Genomic DNA, 21,521 nt, shown 5'->3' on the forward strand with positions numbered 1-21,521 from the left:
AAAAAATATACACTTTTTGATATACCATTAAAAAAATTAATCAGGTAACCCATCTGAATTAGGACATTTAGGCTATCCATCAAATAGTAGCCAACCAAAATCTTATTAACAGTAGAAGTTAAATCTTACTGTAGTCTTCAAATCTGGGTACTGTCTTACGTTTTAAAATCACAAAGGGAGTTTGGTCCCATCAGGCTGACGTGAGTCACGTCTCATGCAGCTGTAAGCTTTTCTTTTGTTTTTTACTCTTTTGATCTTTACAACACGCATTACATTACGTATTTCATGGCACACTCGTTTTATGCGTATTTGGCGCCACCTATTGTTGTGGGTGTATTATTGACATGTCAAAGTCTAGACCCTGAATATAAGACGACTGCATTTTTTCAGATGTATTTCCAAGAAAAAAACATCGTCTTATATTCGGGTCAATACGGTTAAAACAGCATAAAACTAACAAACATATGCTTATTCTAACTCTCTCTCTAATATGGCAGTACAATTACCTTGGTGTGTGACTCCGTTGTTATCCATGTGAGAGTGGGGTCGGGGGCGAAGCCTGGGTTTGGCGGGTCGGGGTCTGCGCGGGGAGATGGCGATGGGTGCGGTGGGCAGAGGAGAGGTCCGGGGCAGCGTCATGGACAGAGGCTGTCTGTGGTCTTTAAGAGAGCGGAGCTGCCTGTACAAATCCTGCAGCTCTGTGTTCTGCTGTGCCTGCAGGGACACCACCTCTTTGATGTGTCTACAAAGATAAAAGAGAGGAAGTATCAGGATAGGAAGAGAGGAAAAGTTAAACAGCACTGCAGAATTCAACTTCTCTCACTTCTCTCTCAGCATGTGGAGTTCTCTCCTCAAATCTTCATCCTCCACCTCGCTCTCATCGTCACTGCTGCCCTGAGGCGAGTGTGCATGACTTCTGGATGGGTGGCTGAGTGCTGTAGTTCTCTTGTCCTCTTTCTCGCCATCTTTTCCTTTAGATTTTCTCCTCTCACGCTCAAGGTCAGGTGACACGGGGGAGCTGTCTGTCAAATGCTCCTCTCTCTGTTCGGCCTGGGTGACTGAGAAACGCCCAACTTTTCTTTGTGTGATCCCTTCGCTTGGTGAAGCTTCCTGTGTTGGAAGAGGCTCTGCAGACTGGGACACTGGAATCACCTATGAGAAAAGAGAATGGGAACAGCTGATACTTCACTTCAAGTTTAAATTATTTGTGTCAACTGTAATCACAATACAGTACATATAACAAAAGTGTAAACGCCACCAACTAAGCATCATACTTTAGGGGAAAAAAATAATGTTTTTGTTCAATGCTCTCATGATTTTTATCTAACTTTTAGTGCATTCACGTCATGTTGGAATGTTGTTGTTCTTGTTCATGATATAAGCACATAAACACCAGGACTTTTTTTTAAAACCCAAGTTTTTAATTTCCAATTTAGAAGAGTCATTTAAACAATCATGGCGGAAGCAAATTATTATCGATTTTATATACACTACTGTTACAAAAGATTTCAAATTCCTAACCTTTTGAAATTACCTTCATCACAAAATCCTAAAACATTAATTGGTTTCCAATATAAATATATTATAAATATAATAAAAATATTATGCAGCACAACTGTTTCCAACACTGATAATAAGAAATGTTTCTTGTACACCAAATCAGCATATTAGAATGATTTCTAAAGGATCATGTGACACTGAAGACTGAAATAATGGTGGCTGAAAATTCAGCTTTGCCATCACAGGAATAAATTACATTTTAACTAGGGATGCACGATATACCGGCCGCCATATCGGTATCGGCCGATAAATGCTCATTTTTTCTGTTATCGGTATCGGCCTGATAAGAAAATTTGGCCGATATCTTAAAGCCAATAAATAATGCATTATTTCCTTCAGAGACACTTCAGATGCGCGCTGTTCGTTTGCAGCCTTTTGTGCAATTGTACGTTGTAATATTGTGTTTATTTGATGTATATCTGATTGATCTCATATAGAATGCGTTTGGTTAAGTTAAAAGAGCGCTTCAGTTTACCGGTGATCATCTTTAGCTCAGCGCACGCAGCTCAAACAGCAGTGCACAACATTAATAACTATGATTGGGAATGTTGTGTATATAACATTCTAATGAGAACATTATTATAATAAAACGTTGTGAATTCTTTGGGTTTAGTTGCCGTGTTTCAGCGCGTTGTTATGGGAAGAGCGCATCCACAACAGGATCACACATTCTGACATTCACGTCATGTTGGAATGTTGTTGTTCTTGTTCATGATATAAGCACATAAACACCAGGACTTTTTTTTAAAACCCAAGTTTTTAATTTCCAATTTAGAAGAGTCATTTAAACAATCATGGCGGAAGCAAATTATTATCGATTTTATATACACTACTGTTACAAAAGATTTCAAATTCCTAACCTTTTGAAATGACCTTCATCACAAAATCCTAAAACATTAATTGGTTTCCAATATAAATATATTATAAATATAATAAAAATATTATGCAGCACAACTGTTTCCAACACTGATAATAAGAAATGTTTCTTGTACACCAAATCAGCATATTAGAATGATTTCTAAAGGATCATGTGACACTGAAGACTGAAATAATGGTGGCTGAAAATTCAGCTTTGCCATCACAGGAATAAATTACATTTTAACCTATATAAAATATAATAAATACATAAAAATTGCAATACAATCTCACAATGTTACGGTTTTACTGTATTTTTAAACAAATAAATGCAGCCTTGGTGAGATTAAGAGATTTTTCAAAAACACACACAAAAAAATTATACTGATCCCAAACCTTTGAATGGCAGTCTACATTTGTAATTATTAATGATGATGCTACAAATAAGTTTATGCATATTTTGTGCATGGTTGATGCAGCATACTGATGAAACTATCCAGAAAACACTACTCATTTAGCTGGTTTAGACGAGACAGATGTGACTTCACTATTTCCCTTCATTCTCTTTGGCTGCATAACAATATACATAAATTCTACACTTAATGCACATCTTTTGTTAAATCAAACACGTTTTTCAGTTGGTGAAAAAAACAAAAAAACAAATGTTATCCATTTCTGAGATTTTGAAATTGAGATTTATACATCATCTGAAAGCTGAATAAATAAGCTTTCCATTGATGTATGGTTTATTAGGATCGGACAATATTTGGCTGAGATGCAACTATTTGAAAATCTGGAATCTGAGGGTGCAAAAAAATTAAAATATTGAGAAAATCGCCTTTAAAGTTGTCCAAATGAAGTTCTTAGCAATGCATATTACCAATCAAAAAGGAAGTTTTTATATATTTATCATAGAAAATGTACAAAATATCTTCATGGAACATAAAATCTTTACTTAATATTCTAATGATTTTTGGCATAAAAGAAAAATCGATAATTTTGACCCATGCAATGTATTTTTCACTATTGCTACAAATATACCAGTGCTACTTATGATTGGTTTTGTGATCCAGGGTCACATATATAGAGAATGTGGCTTTGTCTCTATGTTTAAAGTTCTTCCTGTCTGACAAGCTACTGGAAAGGTTAAGCCTTTGCAAAACGAGAATACTTGGTGAATAATGGCAGTACCTGGAAACGGCCTCTGCGTGAGCAGGGTTGGTCATTTGTACATGCCTCCCTCTCCTCCTTCATCCCCTGGCTTAAGTTGCCATCTTATCAAGAAGAATAAAGAGAGAGACGCAAAGACGAGGGAAGACAATGACAATAGTAAAATGAAATGAGAACATACAGAAAACACAGTGTATTTGGTATTAAAAAAACAAAAACAAATAGGCACACGAACAAACAGACAATACAAACACACAAGAGACACAGTCACAGAGAGCTGGCATTAATAACTCAAGCACACAAGAGATCTTTGACTAACAAGCATCCATGCATGTCCACATGGTAAGATTAGAGTCAGCATGGCAAATTACACCATCACTGGGAGTCGGTGGACATGAATGAGAATATGATTATCTCAAACGTCATGCTGAGTGGATGGGGAATGGGTGTGGGGAAGGGTGGCAGGGAGCAGTTTTAACAAACAGTAAAACCAGTTCATGAAAGAACAATCTCTGCAGTACAACTTCTAAAACATGAGAGAATAATAAACACAAGTAATATGCCCCCATCCATCCACACTCATACGATTGCATTCATCTGTCATTCTAACATCACTGCCTAGAGAGCAACAGTGATTCCAGTCAGCATGTGTGAATTATCTACATCTACTGTGTGTTCAGAGTGTGTATACAGAAACATTCCAGGGACTATTTCTAGTTGATGATGGTCTTAATGTGCTTTTCATGATACACAAAACACATATACACTGATAAAAACTATTGCTCTGTTGTTTTGGACTGAAGCTACAGTATATTACATTTAGGGTATGTTAAGAATGGCATACTACCGTATTACTCATACTAAATATTTTATATATATATATATATATATATATGTATGTATATATTTTGCACAGTATGCAAATGTTTATTTATAAGTATATGCATACTTATTCATGGAACATCCAGATAAATTGGTATAAGCAGTATGATACAGTATTCCTTTTAGTGTTCTCTGGTTGTATGCTGCACATTTTGGTGACTACGTAAATATCTAAGTATATATACTGTGCACAGAATGCAAATCTCCAGTTTTTAAGTAATAAAAGGTAATAAAATAGTTATTGATCTTATTTTTATTTTAACACATTAATGTTTTGCTCACTCGTGATTAGACTGCCATTTTTACTACAAAATTAAGATAATTTAATTTTGAGATGCCACTGAAAAGTTTAGGGTCTGTAAGATTTACAAGGCAAGGCAGCATTTATTTAACCAAAAATACAGTAAAATCATGAAATATTATTACAATGTATCTATTTGAATGTATTTTGAAATATAATTTATTCCTGTGATGGCAAAGCTGAATTTTCAGCATCATTACTCCAGTCTTCAGTGTCACATGATCCTACAGAAATCATTCTGCTTTCTACTATGCTGATTTAATGTTCAAGAAACTTATACAATTTCCTATAATTTAAAATTATATATAAAATAATTACACACTGTATAACATTCTTTCTATTTCATTATATTCACTATATTTGTAAAATATTTTTTTAGGATTCGTTGATGAACAGCACTTCTTTGAAACTTTTGATAAAAGTCTTACTGACCCCACACTTTAGAAGGGTAGAGCAACATGTAACAATTGTGACAAGTTTTAAAATGTATCAGTGCATACTGTGCACCGTTTCACACTGCAAGGACAGCAGTATGCTAGTACTCCATTCCAAACATACCCATGGACATGCAAAAAATCTAGAAAATAAAACCTTTCAAAAATCTACCCAGGAAGGAAAGAACAGAATATAATCTAAAGCAGTGGTTCTCAATTCCAGTCCTCACGTACCACCGCTCTGCACATTTTGTATGGATCTCTCATCACTTCAGACATTTGTTCTGTTCGACCGTAAGTGCCCTGCGAAGTGGACATCACAGGATATTCTACCATGATTCCAGTTCGAAGGGAGTGCGCGAGAAGTTAATTTCAATTGTATTTATTTATAGAGCTATATTATGTCACACTTCTCTAGTAAGTTTTGTCTGTGTGAAGACGCTGCGGGCCGTGGCGTAGCGCAAATCCATGAATGAATCTCCCAAATTGAAGTAAACTTCAATGGATTTGGTATGTGAGGACTGGAATTGAGAACCACTGATCTAAAGCTCTGGGAGAAATAAAAACCTTCATCTGAAAAATAGACATCGAAATGACTTACTTGCTAAAGCTTCAGTGTTAATGGTACATAAAATGTAAATTCTAAAATGTCATGTGGCCAGATTAATTTCTTTATATTAAAAAGCTGTTATTTTTGCATTAGAATGGACAGAAACCTACGAACAATATGTATTGGCATGGCATCTAGTTTCATGCCTCTTCATTTACTAAACAAAAAACCAGGGGTGCACATAAGTTTTTCAGCCTGGTTCTCATAAGAGAACCTGGAGATTTGGTTTGGTCCTCACACTGCACATAGTGTGACCCATTATATATAACTATAAAAAATTAATTAATAATAGTGATATTATTGCACTTCCTTTCGTTAGATTTTTTTTATTAAATAATAAACAAAATAATAAAGTGTAATAAAACTATTATATTTTAAAATAAAAAGGGAGTATTAAATACAAATACAATTATTTTATAGTCAACTTAAAAATAAAATTATAATATAATATAACTTTTTATATAAATTTTCATCATTTTCAACTTTAAATCAGAAGGCTTTTATTTTGGCGGGTTGCCGGCAAGTAAGTATATGCACTTCCGGGTTTAGTGCTGCCCACTGAAGAGCATCAGTGAATGAAATGTCACAGTTTTGCATCGTGCTTTGAAAATGGCAGCGGGTAGCCTCGATTTATGCTTTTGAATAGAAATCTTATACAGTACAGTTTGTCGATCTAAAATGGCAATTGTGCATTAACAGCTGTCAACCATGTCGGTACGCAAATGCGCTGTCAGAACTTATTTACACAGCGCATTTTTTATTTTGGTCGCGCATGCACACCTGCGGACCACTTATGTGCACCCCTGCAAATAACAAATTAACAGGTGCAAACTTCAGACTCTGGTCCATGTCGCTTATAAACAAGTGTGCTATTTTGCGATTGCAGGTGCTCTGGGTGAGTGAGCCAGGGTGCAGGAAGGTGAGGGGCGCAGGCACTGCAATACAGCACTGCATATGGTGGGACTGGAGACTCGGATACAGGTGCGATGCACAAGGGTTATCCCTCTTAGATTCTCTCCCCTTTCTACACTCCTCTGTTCTTACCCCTGGGTAACCCATGCAGACAAAACGAAAAGGAGGCTACAACACAAACGTTAATGTACAGCAGAGCAATTCAGTTAAAACAAAAACTAAAGCAAGAAAAATGTATGGCTAGGTGATGTAATGATTTCAGTACAGACTAAACACAGCAACAACCATGTCTCCACGGAAGAACTATTAGGATTAATGATTAATTATTAATTCTAACAGTGTTTTTACCAATTACAATTACAAAGAAATCCCTATCTAGCAAGGTAAGAGTCAGCTACATTCATTTGGCTACATTATGTTTAACTAAACATTTGTTTTAGGTCAGTGCCCACCCACACCCCTCACTCGCTCTCTCTTGCGCGCTTCCTGCGGACACTACCTTGCTGGACTCTGGGCTTCTTGAACAAGCTGGCGGAGTGGCGCAGTTTGCATGCCCAGCTTTTGAATTTTCGAGTCCAGGATTTCTTGCTAACAGGATTTCTGATACTAGGACATGTCAGGTTTAGGCCAAAATATCCACCTCCTTCATAGTGCTGCTGTTGTCCAGGCCACAGGGGGACAGGCGGCTGAGAAGAGGAAGGCAACAGAACATCTCCAAGGGTGGAGCTTTCAGTGAGGGAAGGGGGAGCCTGGACACCACATGTGAACAAGAGGAGGGAAACAAATTTAAGAAGTGCGGAGAAATGGCTGAAACAAATCTTAAATAAATTACACCATAATTTTAGAAACAGTTTTTTCCATTTTATATAAAATTTTAAATTGAATGACTCTAAACAAGTCATGTGATGTAACCAAGTAAAAATTACAAGCATATTTTCACTGAAAACATGTGAGTGCATACATTTTAATTCACAAAAAAAGTTTTTACATTTATTTTAAAAGGAATTTATATAATCATGAATAAAATAATAGTACGTTTTAGGGGAGTCACACCACAATCACATTTTACAACCTGAACTAACCTAGTCTTTGTCTTGTCATAAAAAGACCTTAAATGAACTGACACAGAGTCAAGTCTGCAGGGGTCCTCTCAATGATATCATTTCCTGTTTTATGTGCTTTTCCTTGCATGTTTCATGTTAGTTGCACTAGATTATTTTAACTAATTTGAAAAAGGTTTTTGGAGTCAGCAATGAGTTTTGTAGATTCTCCTCTGGGGGAGTTTCTGTAGAGTTTTAAAAAAATATATCAATAAGCAGTTGTTTATTTTTTATAGTAAATAGTAATAACATTTGTTAACTACAAACGTCATTATTTTAATTTTTAAAATAATTAATTTTTTTTTGTATTACCCTGACATTTTCTACTTTATCCTCCTGCCCAAAAAGAAAAACGAAATGAATTTTAATACAGAGATAAAAAAAAACATGTTCACGATAGAAGAGGTGTATTCACCATTTGTATGTATGAACTGCATTTTTATTGAATTTTGAATAAAATAGCATCATGTCATTTATCTGTTTTTAGTGAGATAAACACACTCTACTTACACTTATAAATGATTCACTGTGTACTTTCGGGGATCCAGGCTCCTGTGGAGGGGAAACGAGAGAGCATGGAGGGGATGCAGAGGAGAAGGATGAGGCAGGCTGGCGTTGCACAGCAGATGGGATTGTCTCCTCCTCACCTGCTCTCTCCCGCTCTCCATCCGGAGAGGTGGAGGAAGAGCGAGGGGTGGTGGAGGAGGTGGTGGAAGAGGTGGAGAGGGGGGAGGTGTCTGAAGAAGTTGCAGGAGGAGCGAAGAATGTGTTGGGGTGCTCTGAAAACTCGTCAACTGCGGTGGAGGCCGCAGCAGATCCCGAGGTGGAGCTGGGAACAGGAGCAGAGCCGCTGGTGGAGCCACTTCCCAGTGCTGCCCCACTACCACTGTGTTCCTGATACAGAAGAGTCCTCAGCTTCTCATCCAATGTCTTGATCCGGTTGTCCACAAACTCAATTTTGGGTGGGCCTTCACTGTCTGACTCTGCTACCGAGGAGGGCTGGGCTGGAGAGGGCGTGAAAGTATGGGAGATGGCAGGCAGAGCCGTTTCAGAGAGCGGCAGGGGTGGGAGAGAGGTGTCCGAAGTGGGATGGGGTGGGGCGGAATGGCTGACAGTGTCTTCACCTGTGGACAGCTCAGACTCCGACTGCTGGATAGACGCCTGCTTCTGCACAGCCGGAGGCACTGCGGTTTGTGTCATAGGTGCCATATCATGCGGTACCTGCTGAAATAACATCTGCGTTTGCTCAGCGGGAAGCTGCTGCGGGATCACTGGTTGAAATGGAAATCGAAGCTGTTGGGGATCCTGGGTCTGGAGGCCATGCTGTAGATGCATGGTCAGTATCGCTGTGGTTTCTTGAGACACATTCTGTTCTACCTTGTGCTGTTGGATCTGCTCAGCAGTGGCTGTTTGAAGGCTGTGTTGCTGCAAGAAAGCGGTCGCCGGCTGTTGAGATTCAATTGGTACTTGTTGGTGAGGAACCTGCTGAACTTGGGCAGCTGGAAGACCTCCCTGCGAAGGTACCATCTCCATTGGCATTGACTGTGATAGTGTTTTTGACTCGCTAGGCTGGAGTATTGGTGACTGTGGAGCGACCTGGCACACTGGCTGTTTCTGAGCTTGTTCAGTGGTGGCCATTGCTGACTGTAGTGCCTGGGTTTGTTGAAGTACATCTGGTGTCTGAAAGGGTGCCATTTGGGTTTGTGGTAGAAGTTGCGGTGAAGGATCAGCGTGGGTCACTAGCGACGCTGAAGGAGTCCCATAAATAGATAAGGTAGAGAGGGGCTGTTCACCCTCACCTTTACCTGCAGCTTTTCCTTGGTCCACGCTGGAGCCAATGAGGGCCGCGACTGCAGGGAAAGGAGCAGCAGAGGTGCTGGAGGCCATGACAGGGATTGGGCCTGCAGTCAGGGTAGCGGAGGAGAGTTGCTCTACTGTTGGCAAGGCAGCGCGTGTTACATCTTTTTGGGCAGCAATAGCCGAAGCTGACATGGATGCAGGAGCGGATACAGTAGAGACTGGAGGAGAGGATGCAGACAGTGAAGAACTTGGGGAAGTTGCTATGCCAGCAAAAGACTCTGAGCGCTGATGGCTCTCATGATCTGATAATACATTAGACAGAGAGTAGAATAATCAATAGTTGTCAAGATAATAATCATTATTCGTAATAATTATCATCACTATATCTCTATTTTAATTGAAAGCTAACAGTAGGAATGTTCTCAATCCATTCTAGTTTGGATTACGTAGGTCATTTCAATTTAAAATTTCACTCCAGGCCAAAAATAATGTGTCACAGTGAATTCTCTACCTTTCTCTGTTTCTGTGGACTTGGGAACTCGGGTCTCTCCCACTGGAGGGGGAGTGGAAGCTCCCTGGTTGGAGTGAGAGTCACGATGGCGAATGGTTTGGTTAATGAAGAATCGCCAGCGACCCACTGGGGAAGACTGAGGGGCTGAATCCACTTCGGCAAATGGGAGAATAGCACAGAATTAGTTATTTTACTACTACCTGTAATAACAGTGTAAAATTAACAAGTCTTGGTTGCTATACATTTTTATTTGAATCAAGATAAAAAGATACAGAAGTTACAAAGTCAATGCAACTTTAACCCTTAACTTTATTCTTCTGCTTTATTTGTGAGAAGATCAGATTGTTAAACTCACTTGTTGCACTGGATGGGGTGCTCACATGGATTTGCTCCAAGGACCCAGTCTGAGACAAACAAAAATTTAAATTATAAATAAACCAAACATACACTATTTTTAAAAAAAAGTAATTAATACTTTTATTCAGCAAAGACACATTAAATTGATCAGACTTTACAAAATTATATTTTAAATAAATAACTTTTGAACTTTCTATTCATCAAAGTACACAAAAAACAATACTTTGTATCTTTCATAAAGTAAAAAAAAAATCACCAGAGCTACATAAAGGAATAGTTTATCCAAAAATGACAATTTCCAACAACAATACAGTTGTGAATGACAGACCTGTGAGTGAGTGCTTAGTATTCCTTGAGCTTTCTTCACTATAGCTCTCAGCTCCTCAACAAATTTCTCTTTCTCAGGCTCAAGGACAAAATCCTCCTCCACCTACACAAAACACATTGTTAAGAAATTAACTAGCGTAGACAAACTTCTAAAGCAAAAATTATCTTAATACGTTTCTCAAAAAGCAAATGAACTAGCTGCTGAACATATTTCACCATATAATCTGCAATGTCCTCAGGTGCATCTCCTTCAATGTCAAACTTGAATGTGACCATCTTGTTGCTGTGAGTCTCCAGCTGACACTCTACCATGTTGTCCCCTGTGCCTGAGACCTACAACACAGAGTAGGTGTTCATAATAGGATTCAGTTTATATTGAAATAAAAAGTGAAGTGCAGAAAATATGAATATAGTGATTTACATACCTGCAACATGCTCAGCTGAAAATGAGTTTTTTCAGCTTTTTGACAGGATGATCTCCTCTGAGATTTTACCTTATCTTGTTTTCCACTGGCCCACAGCGATTGGGTCTCATCTCCATTGGCAGGAGCAGAGCTGGATTTATAAAAGATTTAAAACCAATTCACAGAGCATGTTGTTAAATGTATTACAAAATTCAAATAAGAAAAACAAAGTCAAATAAGAATACACACAACTGCTTACCCTGATGAAGAACCCATATTGGCAGACTGATTTAGGCTCTCCTGTTAAGCCAGAGGAAAGACAAACAAACAAATACACAAGAACAACCACATACCAACAGAAAAACAAAAGACAAAATATCAATTATGTAATGAGATATACAAAAAATAAAATAACATAAAAAATTCCATAAGAACAATGGCAGAGTATGTGTAAACCAAAAACAAAACTGTTACGATTAAATTGTAAGTTTGATTTTTGCAAGTTTAACTTTGGTTTTGCAGGTGTTAAGAAGTGTTAAAGTTGTGGGTCTTGCATCTCAAGTTATAGTTAGAAGAGATCGATGTTTGTTTGCCTACTACCCTTATTAACATGTTCTGCTGAATCCTCACATTCACTTAAATGGGTCACTTTTATATATTGCCATATTCACTGGTCAAAGATGTTCACTGCTATCGTGCAACACGGTATATCTGAAACTGATTTAATGTGCTTTTGTACCTGAGCAATGCCCAGCAATGCAGCGTCACTTTCTGCCAGCGAGGTGGTGGGCAACACAGATCCATTAGAGTCATGGGACTGTGAAGCACTGACAGTAGGAGGAGAAGCAGGGATCATGTCAGCAGGCCTTGCCTGGGTTAGCTGTGCCTCCACTGTGACAGGAATTTCTGAAACTGGGACAGCTGGTTGTAGGGCTGGGAGTGTGGCAGAGGGCTGTAGGGAAGCATGAGATGGACTTGGGGGTATCTGTGATGGCATAAAGGTAGGAGGCTGCTCGAAACTCCCAGTAGCCTCTATGTGAGACTGCATGCTAGTCTGCGTGTGCGTTTGAGCAGGAAGGGTTGGTTTCTGCTGGTTCTGTGGGGAGGGTGGTGGACCCGAGACCACCTGACTGTACAGAGGAACTGTTCTAGCTTGGGTCTGAGGTACCTGACTGGGTGTAATGTGAATCGGGAGCATATGTTGGATTACAGGTTGAGGCTGACTAGGTTGTTGGTGGAGATCTTGTGGTAGGACAGCATTAAGTGGCAGAAGCTGCTGCACAGGTTGGGCCTGATGCTGATGGTGGAGGGGTTGCTGTTGCTGCAGATGGTGGGTTTGAGGCAGCTGCGGCTCATACTGTTGGGTAGCCTGAGGTTGCACTGGAGGCATGGGCTGCAAGACTGTCTGCATTGAGGCCACACTTACTGGTTGTTGCAGAGCTTGGATAACTGGTGGAGCCTGGGCCTGCATTTGAGATTGGTTTGTCTGTTGTAAATAGCACTGTGTTGATGAAGTGGTCATTGGGTTGATGGTAGGTGCAAGTGACACAGGAGACAGTACTGCTTGCTGATATTGCTGTTGTTTCACAGATTGTGTGAGGTCTAGCTGAACAGACTGGATGGTTTGCGAAGCAACAGGTGCTTGAGCATATTGTGTCGGTAGAAGTGTAGAAGCAGCCGGCGCTGTAGCATGCACAAGAGGTGCAGGAGTAGTTGACCCTACTGCAACTTGACACTGGAGAGAAGCTGCAGCTTGAGGTGGTACAAACTGAGATTGGGATGGAAGGGTTTGCTGCCCTTGTGAGACCATTTGTGTTGGAGTCGGGACAAAAGAATGAATGGGTTGTGGTGTAGGAACCTGTGTTGGAGATGTGATTTGTTGGGTTGGGTGTGTAACTTGCAGTTGGCCTGCTTGAATATGGCCTCCCATTGACTGTGGTGCAGGATGACTTTGAGTCTGCAAGGGAATCTGACCATAAATCGCAGGCTCCCCTTGACTTTGGATCTGAACTTGCGCTGAAGGTTGAGCTGACATCTGTGGTGGTATCTGTTGCTTGATGAGTACTGGGGCTGGAACTTGACTAGGTATTTGAGTGCTAACCATTTTTGATACTGCTTGAACCAGGGTTGGAACCTGTAACTCTACCAGAGATGGTCTGTGCGATGCCTGGGGGAGGACAGCTTGTTGCTGCTGAATCAAGACATGTTGTTGTTCAGTTTGTTGTTGAGCAAGATGGGGCTGAGGTTGTGGGGGCACCATTTGTTGAGAGTGCTGCATTTGGCTAATCTGCTGGACCATCTCCGGAGGCTGTTCTTTCACTAGGGTTGCTTGCTGTTGCCTGCTGTGATCTGCCAGAGTAGCATGTTGCTCCAAATGTTGTTGCTGCAATAAAACTTGTTGCAGTTGTTTTTCGGCTTGTTGTCGCTGTAATTCAATCTGGTGTTGTTGCATCAGAAGATGTTGCTGCATCTGTGACTCTCTTTGTTGAAGCAACGTCTGTTGTTGCTGCTCGGTCTGTTGTTCAAATATCTGCTGTTGCAATTGTTGATCTGTCGGCTTGTGTAGTTGCGGCTGTTGCTGGAGAACATGTTTCTCTATCGGTTGAGACTGCTGCTGCTGGCGTAATAAGGTTTGTTGCTGTTCGATTTGTTGTTGCTGTTGCAGCTGTAGCAGCACTTTTTGCTCTAACTGTTGCTGCTGCTGAATGAGTGCTTGTTGCTGCTGCTGCTGTAAAAGAGCTTGCTGTTGCTCCAACTGTTGTTGTTGCTGCTGTTTAAACAAAGCCTGCTGTTGCTGTTCTAACTGTTGCTGATGTAAAATAGCTTGTTGCTGCTTTAACTGGAGTTGCTGCTGTTGTTGTAGCAAAGCTTGCTGTTCCAATTGTTGTTGCTGCAGAAGAGCCTGTTGTTGTTCACGCTGCTGCTGCTGCAATATTGCTTGTTGTTGCTCCAGTTGCTGTTGCTGAAATAAAGCCTGTTGCTGTTGTCTTTGCTGTTCCACCTGTTGCTGTAAAATGGCCTTTTGCTGCTGTTCTATTTGCTTTTGTTGCTGTAAAGCTTGCTGCTGTTGCTCGATCTGTTGCTGTACCGCCAAGTTTTGTTGTTGCTGCAGAAGAATTTGTTTCTGTTCAACTTGTTGCTGCTGTGGTGGCTGAATATAAACTTGCTGTTGATGTTGTTTCTCCATTTGGTTTTGCAAAACAGCCTTCTGTTGCTGCTCCATTTGTTGCCTAATCAGAAGTTGCTTTTGTTGTTGCTCTGTCAATTGCAATGGCTGCTGGATTGTTTGAAGTACTGGCGGCTGTTGTACAAAGGTCTTTACCATGTTTTGCTCTTGTGATTCAGCCATTTGGTGCAAATAAACTTGCTGTGCCAGCTGTTGCTGAGTCTGATGTTGATATTGTTCCACTGGGGGTTGTTGTACTGATGCCTGATGCTGCAGAACTTGCTGCTGTATCACAACTTGCTGTTGGGGTTTGCTTGCAGTTTGCTGTATGTACACCTGCTGTTGTAGATCACTTTGCTGTGGGTTGGTCATTGTTTGCGGTTTCTGCTGTGGCAATGGGATATATGGCTGCTGAGATGCACTGGAATGTGGTGGCTGTTCCTGCAGAACCACCTGGGGTTGTTCTACACGCTGTGGCTGTTGTAACAAAACCGCCATTTGTTGAACATGATCTGTTTGCTGTGGCAACAATACTGTCTGGTGCTGAATGTTCAGTTGCAACGTTCCGGGCAATTCTGACATCACCTGCTGTTGCGTCTTAACAATAGTTTGCTGGGGCAAAACATCAATGGGTTGTACAGGAGCAATAGTAGTTTGGGTCTGCATAGGTGGTATGATGTTGCCTGCTGATGCTATGGGTTCTCCAGCCGGGATGGAGGATGTGAGGACAGTCATGGGTGCCTGGGGTGATACTGGGGGGATGTATGACTGTGACTGTACAACAGAACTGTGGGGAGTGGAGGCATCAGTGGGTCTGGAGTGTAACATTTGCGAGGATATAACATCTGTTGAGTATGGTGGAAGGGGCTGGTGGGGAAAACATATTGGGATATTATTTGGGAAGGTTGGATAGGCCAGAGCATGATGTGGGGAAGAAAATAGTGGTGGGAGGGACAAAAAGAGAGAGCAAGAGTAAGCATTAGTGCAGTTCATTAATCATCTAAAGGAAACAAGACATTATGGAAAGCAAAAGATATGAAACAAGATTCCGCATGTGGAGTCATTAGGTTATTTCTAGACTGTGTTGAGTCTACGATCAATGCTGCTGTTTTTTGATTATATGCCTCATCAGTTAAGTAGCTGTATTCCAAAAATGAAGGCCATTAAATATGGTGTTCGTGTCAGCCCAGTCCACCACTAAATCTGTACCCTAAAGGCCTATTCACACTGAGCTGAAACCATAACGATATTGGCACTGCAATGCAGCAATGTTTTTTGAATGACCACAGCAGTTTTGTTCAGGTATGCCAACTTTTCAGAGAGTTTGAAAACCCCAAATTGTACTTGATGTGGTCAATTATTTGTTTTGATTTGTTGTTGTACTCCTAGTGTGAATAGGCCTTAATTCAGAAATGTTTCCAACTCACTCTCTCAGGAAATGTAGCTTTCCCTTAAATACTGGAACTCCTCTGTATACTTTATTGTATTTTTTGACAAATGTTTTAACCATAAATGTATAACCATACATTTTTATATGACAACAGACGGTACTATAATACAATTACAATTCAAGGATGGAATACAGTAATTAAATACATTTTTGCTTGGTTTTACAGCAATTACCAGCTCATATGGTTCAGCTTATAAATCAACAAAAAAAATGTTCTCTGGACCTAACATTACAAATATAGTTCAGTGAACATCATGTAACTCAGCACATGACCTAAATCAAAGTCACAAACTATGAGGGATGAAATACTCTAGCAGTCCCTCAACATATTCCACTAAAATAAGATTTGACGCTGAGTGTACCAGGTCTCCTTGGATTGATTTGTTTTAGATATGAATTGTCGTGTCCAGTGCAAGAGTGGACCAAGAGAAGAGGAAAAACACACAGTATAGCTTGACACAAGGGAGACAATCACCTGAGAATATTGTTGAGGCACACTTAATGGGACCTGTGATGCCATAGTGACTGGCTGAATGAAAGTCTGTGCCACTGGAATGTTAGGAGTCCCTCCACCACTTTGGCCCATGGAAATGCCAGATATCCCACCATTCTGGCCAACAGGTACATTTGGAACCCCTCCGCTCTGATCAATAGGGAGCAGCTGGGGGTGAGATATAACCCCTGCTCCGTTCACTCCCTAAATAAAGAAAACAATTCTTATCCGACCAAAGTGTACATTCACACAACACTTATTTTTTGTACTGAACATCAAAGGTTTCAAATGAGCAAGAATGGTGGTGTCTCAGCAGCTGGGGATGTATGGCAATAGAAAAAAAGATTATGAACATGCAAAGTATAAAACTGTTTTCTGAAATAGAAGTACTTACAGATGTGCCAGTGGGGTAGCTGGTTTGAGCATGAGCACATTGGTTCCCTGTCTCGGGTACAGAAAAAGCTTGGCTTTGGCCACTGACAGCAGGAAGACTCTCACCCTCTGAATATGGAAAAGCGGAATGCCAAATCAACATTACATAGAATATTAGCTAAAAGTGCCTGTTAGATCCTATTCATAAATTGTGATTCAAAAAATTGAATTGTGCACCTGTGAGGCCCAATGCAGTGCCTTGTTGTTGGACATGTTGGTCCATTTCTGGCAGCTCCTCTGCCTCCCCATGACCCCCAGCAGCTGCAGCAGCTCCTGTACCCTGTGAGGAGGTGGTGCCAGAAGGCTGGACATAAGAAAAGGAGGAGGTTAGGACCGAGGAGTCACGGCGCTCATCCAAACTTTGTTGTTGTTGTTGCTGGAGGAGCTGCTGTTGCCGCCTTTTACGGGACTTCTTAATTAGAGTAACCCTGTCTCTGATGGACTTCCCCACCACCTTAGCATCACTTTCATGGAAAAAGCCAGACTTCACCTATAAAGAGGCAATAGAATTGGAGCATGAGTAAAAATGATAAAAGATGAACAGGAGGGAGAACAGAAATTATGTCTAAAAGGGATAGTTCACCCCAAAATTTTGTCATTATTTACTCACCCTCATGTTATTCCAAACCTGTATGGCTTTCTGTCTTTTGTGGAGCACAAAAGTAGGAATTTTGAATAAAGTACTAGCTTGAATGAATGGGGACTGGAATTTTACGCTTTATTAAGGATGCAAAAGCAAGTTATAATTTTTTTTGTCAGTTTCTTGTGTTGTCAGCTCCAGTCCTCATTTACTTTCATTTTATTAAAAAAAAAGATAGGATATTCATTCAGTAAAAAAAAAATAAAGTAAAAAAAAATAAAGTCTTGGAATGACATGAGGATGAGTAAACAGTTTTTTCCTTCTTTTTTTTTGGTCGGTTGTATTTAAACAGTCAACAATATAACTACTACAACATAATAAATACAAACAAAACTTTATACACAAACAACATTTTATACACACAATTTTATAAAATATTAATTAAATGTACTTGTGAAAACATTTTTTTTAAAGTTTTTATTTCTGGGTCCATCTTACAAAATAAGCCCTCAAATGTTTGTCCTGATAAAAACTGTCATCTTATGACATTAAAAATTGGGGTGGAAAAAAATGTTTTATAAACAGGTTAGTGCTACAGTAATGACATTTTTGGGTGAACTGTTCCTTTTTAAAAAATGAATCACAATAAATAGTACAAATTATAGTTTATTATTTCTGTTTTTATAGACTTATAATACATTCTTCTTGTCCTCTTATACGTTTCTCACCATCTCTAGTGCAACCTCTTCAGCACTATCATTCTCCAAGTCGTAACTGAACTCGATGGCCTCGTTGTCCTTGTGCTTGCCTTTGAGTTTCTTTGGCTCTTCAACCCAGATGCGCAGGGCCAAGCAGTCTTTGCAGCCTGTATCTTCCTCAGCAAGCTCCACTCGCACACCGGTGTCCTCCGCAAAGAAGGCATGATTTAGAAGGTCCTTCACTGAGAGCCTGAGGGTGAAAAGAGAGAATTTAGATGACTTTGCATTCTCACTTCACTTACAGAAGAACTCCCACTGTTTACGTGCTTACCGCTCTAATCGGTTTTGGCGGATACAGCACTCAATGATTTCTTTTACCTCAGGGTCATTTACTTTGTCAAAACTGGCAGGCTTGATACCCTGCACAGAGAGAAAATGTAGTGTGTTAATCCCCCACATGATTCACAAAACACCTGGGTGTCATGTGCATATTGATTTAACTAATAATAAAAGATAAAAAGGGTGAATTCAGTAAAACTAATTGTGCCCACTGACAATGACATTTATTTGCACATGCATAAACATCTTTGCTAAACAATTTGCATGGGTCAGTTCCCAAAAGTGCAGGCTGGTTTTGAGTGTCAAATTGTAGACTACCGTAATATGCCATACTTTACTTAGCGTGTACAGCACTGTAGCACCACTGTAATCTGGGCACCTGAACTGGCTCTTTAAAATGCCAAAAGTACACTGGACTACACCAAGTGTCAGAATAAATGCTCAACATAATTTAGGGAATTCACCCGATAATAATCTACAAATTGAGATTCATAAAAAGACTTACACTAGTGACTTTGCGGTAAATCTGTGCAGCGTTTTGGCATTCTGAATATGGGTACTCTGAGGTAGCCATTTCTAGCATGCACATGCCAAAGGCATAGACATCCACTGACTCGTCATAGTGCTCCTCGTACATCTCTGGGGCCATGAACTCTGGTGTACCTGAGAAATCAATGCAACATTAATTTGACATCCTGTCTCTTTTGACATCTGTCTGCCATTTTTGCTATGTTTATCTTCTGTTGCTATGGTAAAAAACAAAAGTCTGTTAAACTAATTTCTTCTTTTCTCCTTGACAACAGTCAATCAATGTGCAAGTAGTTAATTCAAACTTAATTATAACAATAACCTTGAAGTCTGAAGCCTATAAATGTGCACCATACATTTTAACGTATCACAAGGGCAACAAGTTCAAATGATTTTCCTCAGATTCAGCTGCAAACCACATGTATATCATATGCGAAGCAATCGAGAAGCCCCTTAACCAATTGTATCCCTTATTCTGGATTGATCTCGAAACTTCTGGGATTCTAATGAAGGATTTCAGCCACTGCAAGCAGAAATCATCATCTATGCAGCACCCTGGTGCTTTCACAGATCTTGCTAATCATGATACCCTTTGCAGCAACCTCTACCTTAGTAAGACTTGCAATAATAGTATAATTTCCAAGTATGCTGCTGCTGGGAGCTTTCAGGTTTACCTTATTAAAGAGAACAGTAATATAGATGGAAGTTCTGCTTCCTTTTTATGTTTGAACTAATTTGAAATCTGCCATGCTAACTTTCCTCTCAGCAAATATATTTAAAAAAAAAATCAATAGGTATTAATGTTTTTGTGTGCACACATTGCTGTCAATAATGTGGAACAGTGAGCAGTGCCCTTTAGTGTGCTCCAGTGTGGCAATACAAGTTGAGACTGAGGAAGCAAGAAGAGACCTTTTCTTGGATCCTTGAAAGACACCATAATTACAGCTACTAGTGTGGAAGACCTGCACCCCATTCAGAACAAGCATTTAACCAGAATGCTATAAAGAGGTCAATCACATATTCAAGAATATTCAACATATTCTTTTACTACACACAGGAAACTGAATGAAAGTTACAGACCTATGACACTCTTGGCAAACGATGTCCGCATGAGGGTGGCAAGGCCTAGGTCACCAATCTTTACTGAACCGGTCGGGCCTGTGATGAAGATATTGTCACACTTGAGATCACGGTGCACAATGGGTGGCGTACGGGTGTGTAGGAACTGTAGACCCTTTAGGATTTGCCTGCACCAGCTGCGTAGAACCTTGGGCTTCATCACTTTAAAGCGCTTAAGGTATCTAAAGCAGAGAAAAGCAGTCGCAAGTTTCTCATGAAGACGTTTTCACCCTTACTTGATGATGATAAAATGTATGAATCTTAACAGCAACAGCCTGAATGGGCCAAAAACTAAGAGAGTAACATTTTGCAGCATATAGCAGCAAAAAATCTGTTAAGTCGGCCACATATTAAGACAGATTTACAGATTTGATCAAAAACTGATGGCATATGATGCAACACATTAATCACTTACAGCTATTGTACCAATCTATTACTATTTTTCAAACAAATATTGATACATATTTATATAGGTGTATTAGTTATACGTGTATTATTTATTTCAATATTAAAAAACAATGAAAAACATTAAATAAAATCTAAAACGTAATGATACACACGTTTTGAGCGTTCCTGAGGTCATGAGCTCAGTCACCAGGACGATGCACTTCTTGCCTCTAAGAACAGACTCCCAGGAGTCATAGAAACGCACAATGTTGGGATGCTGTAGACCCTTCAGCATTTCAGCCTCCTCTTTAAACCGCTGCTGCTCCGCTTTGGTCAGCTTTCGATCCTGACAAATAAACAAACACAAAACATTAGGGGTGTAACGGTACACGTATTCGTACCGAACCGTTTCGGTACGGGTCTTTCGGTTCGGTACGCATGTGAACCGAACTAATAGTTTTTAGTTTTTGTTTTCTCCAGAAATTCAAATAATAAATGGCTTTTTGACAGTCTTTGATGTGGCATGACAGATCGCTGTATAAACGCCTTGGAGAGCCGCTTCTGGGACGGTTCAGAAACGTGCTGGTATAATCCCAACACAAGCACTGACTAGAGCGGCCGCGATCAGCTCCAGTTCCCGTGTCTGAACCGTGACGCCCCGCTGATTTGTGCAGAGCGGAGCGCGAGTGAACGTGACCATTCCTTCCTCTGTACTACTAGTTTTAACGCGAATAAACATAACTGAACATCTCATGCCTTGTGTAATTGCTCAATCAGTGTTGCTGTCGTGTAGTTGCTCAACCACGGAAAGACATCAGCGTGGAAATAAAATGTCACGTAGCATTTAATTTACCTCAGCAAGTCATCAGTGTCCACAGCTCGTTTGAAGTCTAGAGAGGAGCATTTTGCGAAATATTACACCATATACTCATTATATTTTACTAAACCTGTTAGTCTTAATTATTTAATGTACAGTATGTTTAAATTAATCTGTTATGAAACATGCTGTGACAGCCATTGTGTAATTGAATATATTTGAACAAATAGCTTAGAAATTGTATTATTTATAAATTAATTTAAAAACTGCATTATGTGCAGTTTACATG

General features: G+C 39.9%; 1 protein-coding gene across 5 annotated transcripts in view; it reads right to left on the reverse strand.

The window, feature by feature from the left end:
* LOC107593909 (serine/threonine-protein kinase WNK3-like) overlaps positions 1–21,521 on the reverse strand; it is a 60,855-nt gene that overhangs the window by 6,234 nt on the left and 33,100 nt on the right. For 2 of the 5 annotated variants that reach the window (XM_016283795.1, XM_016283792.1), the window contains exons 3-22: positions 20,589–20,761; positions 19,990–20,210; positions 18,887–19,044; positions 18,374–18,462; positions 18,073–18,292; positions 16,942–17,254; positions 16,727–16,833; positions 16,315–16,536; positions 11,963–15,256; positions 11,483–11,523; positions 11,245–11,374; positions 11,036–11,152; positions 10,821–10,922; positions 10,491–10,539; positions 10,136–10,288; positions 8,335–9,926; positions 7,224–7,473; positions 3,607–3,689; positions 824–1,152; positions 507–742 (exon numbers count right to left, since the gene is read on the reverse strand). In XM_016283795.1, coding sequence (XP_016139281.1) covers positions 507–742; positions 824–1,152; positions 3,607–3,689; positions 7,224–7,473; positions 8,335–9,926; positions 10,136–10,288; positions 10,491–10,539; positions 10,821–10,922; positions 11,036–11,152; positions 11,245–11,374; positions 11,483–11,523; positions 11,963–15,256; positions 16,315–16,536; positions 16,727–16,833; positions 16,942–17,254; positions 18,073–18,292; positions 18,374–18,462; positions 18,887–19,044; positions 19,990–20,210; positions 20,589–20,761 — 7,879 coding nt within the window. The remainder of the gene's footprint in view (positions 1–506; positions 743–823; positions 1,153–3,606; positions 3,690–7,223; positions 7,474–8,334; positions 9,927–10,135; positions 10,289–10,490; positions 10,540–10,820; positions 10,923–11,035; positions 11,153–11,244; positions 11,375–11,482; positions 11,524–11,962; positions 15,257–16,314; positions 16,537–16,726; positions 16,834–16,941; positions 17,255–18,072; positions 18,293–18,373; positions 18,463–18,886; positions 19,045–19,989; positions 20,211–20,588; positions 20,762–21,521) is intronic. The other 3 variants (XM_016283793.1, XM_016283794.1, XM_016283796.1) reach the window with 3 other exon arrangements.

This window comes from Sinocyclocheilus grahami, unplaced genomic scaffold, assembly GCF_001515645.1.
Source record: "Sinocyclocheilus grahami isolate Dianchi unplaced genomic scaffold, SAMN03320097.WGS_v1.1 scaffold177.1, whole genome shotgun sequence".
NCBI classification, from domain to species: domain Eukaryota; kingdom Metazoa; phylum Chordata; class Actinopteri; order Cypriniformes; family Cyprinidae; genus Sinocyclocheilus; species Sinocyclocheilus grahami.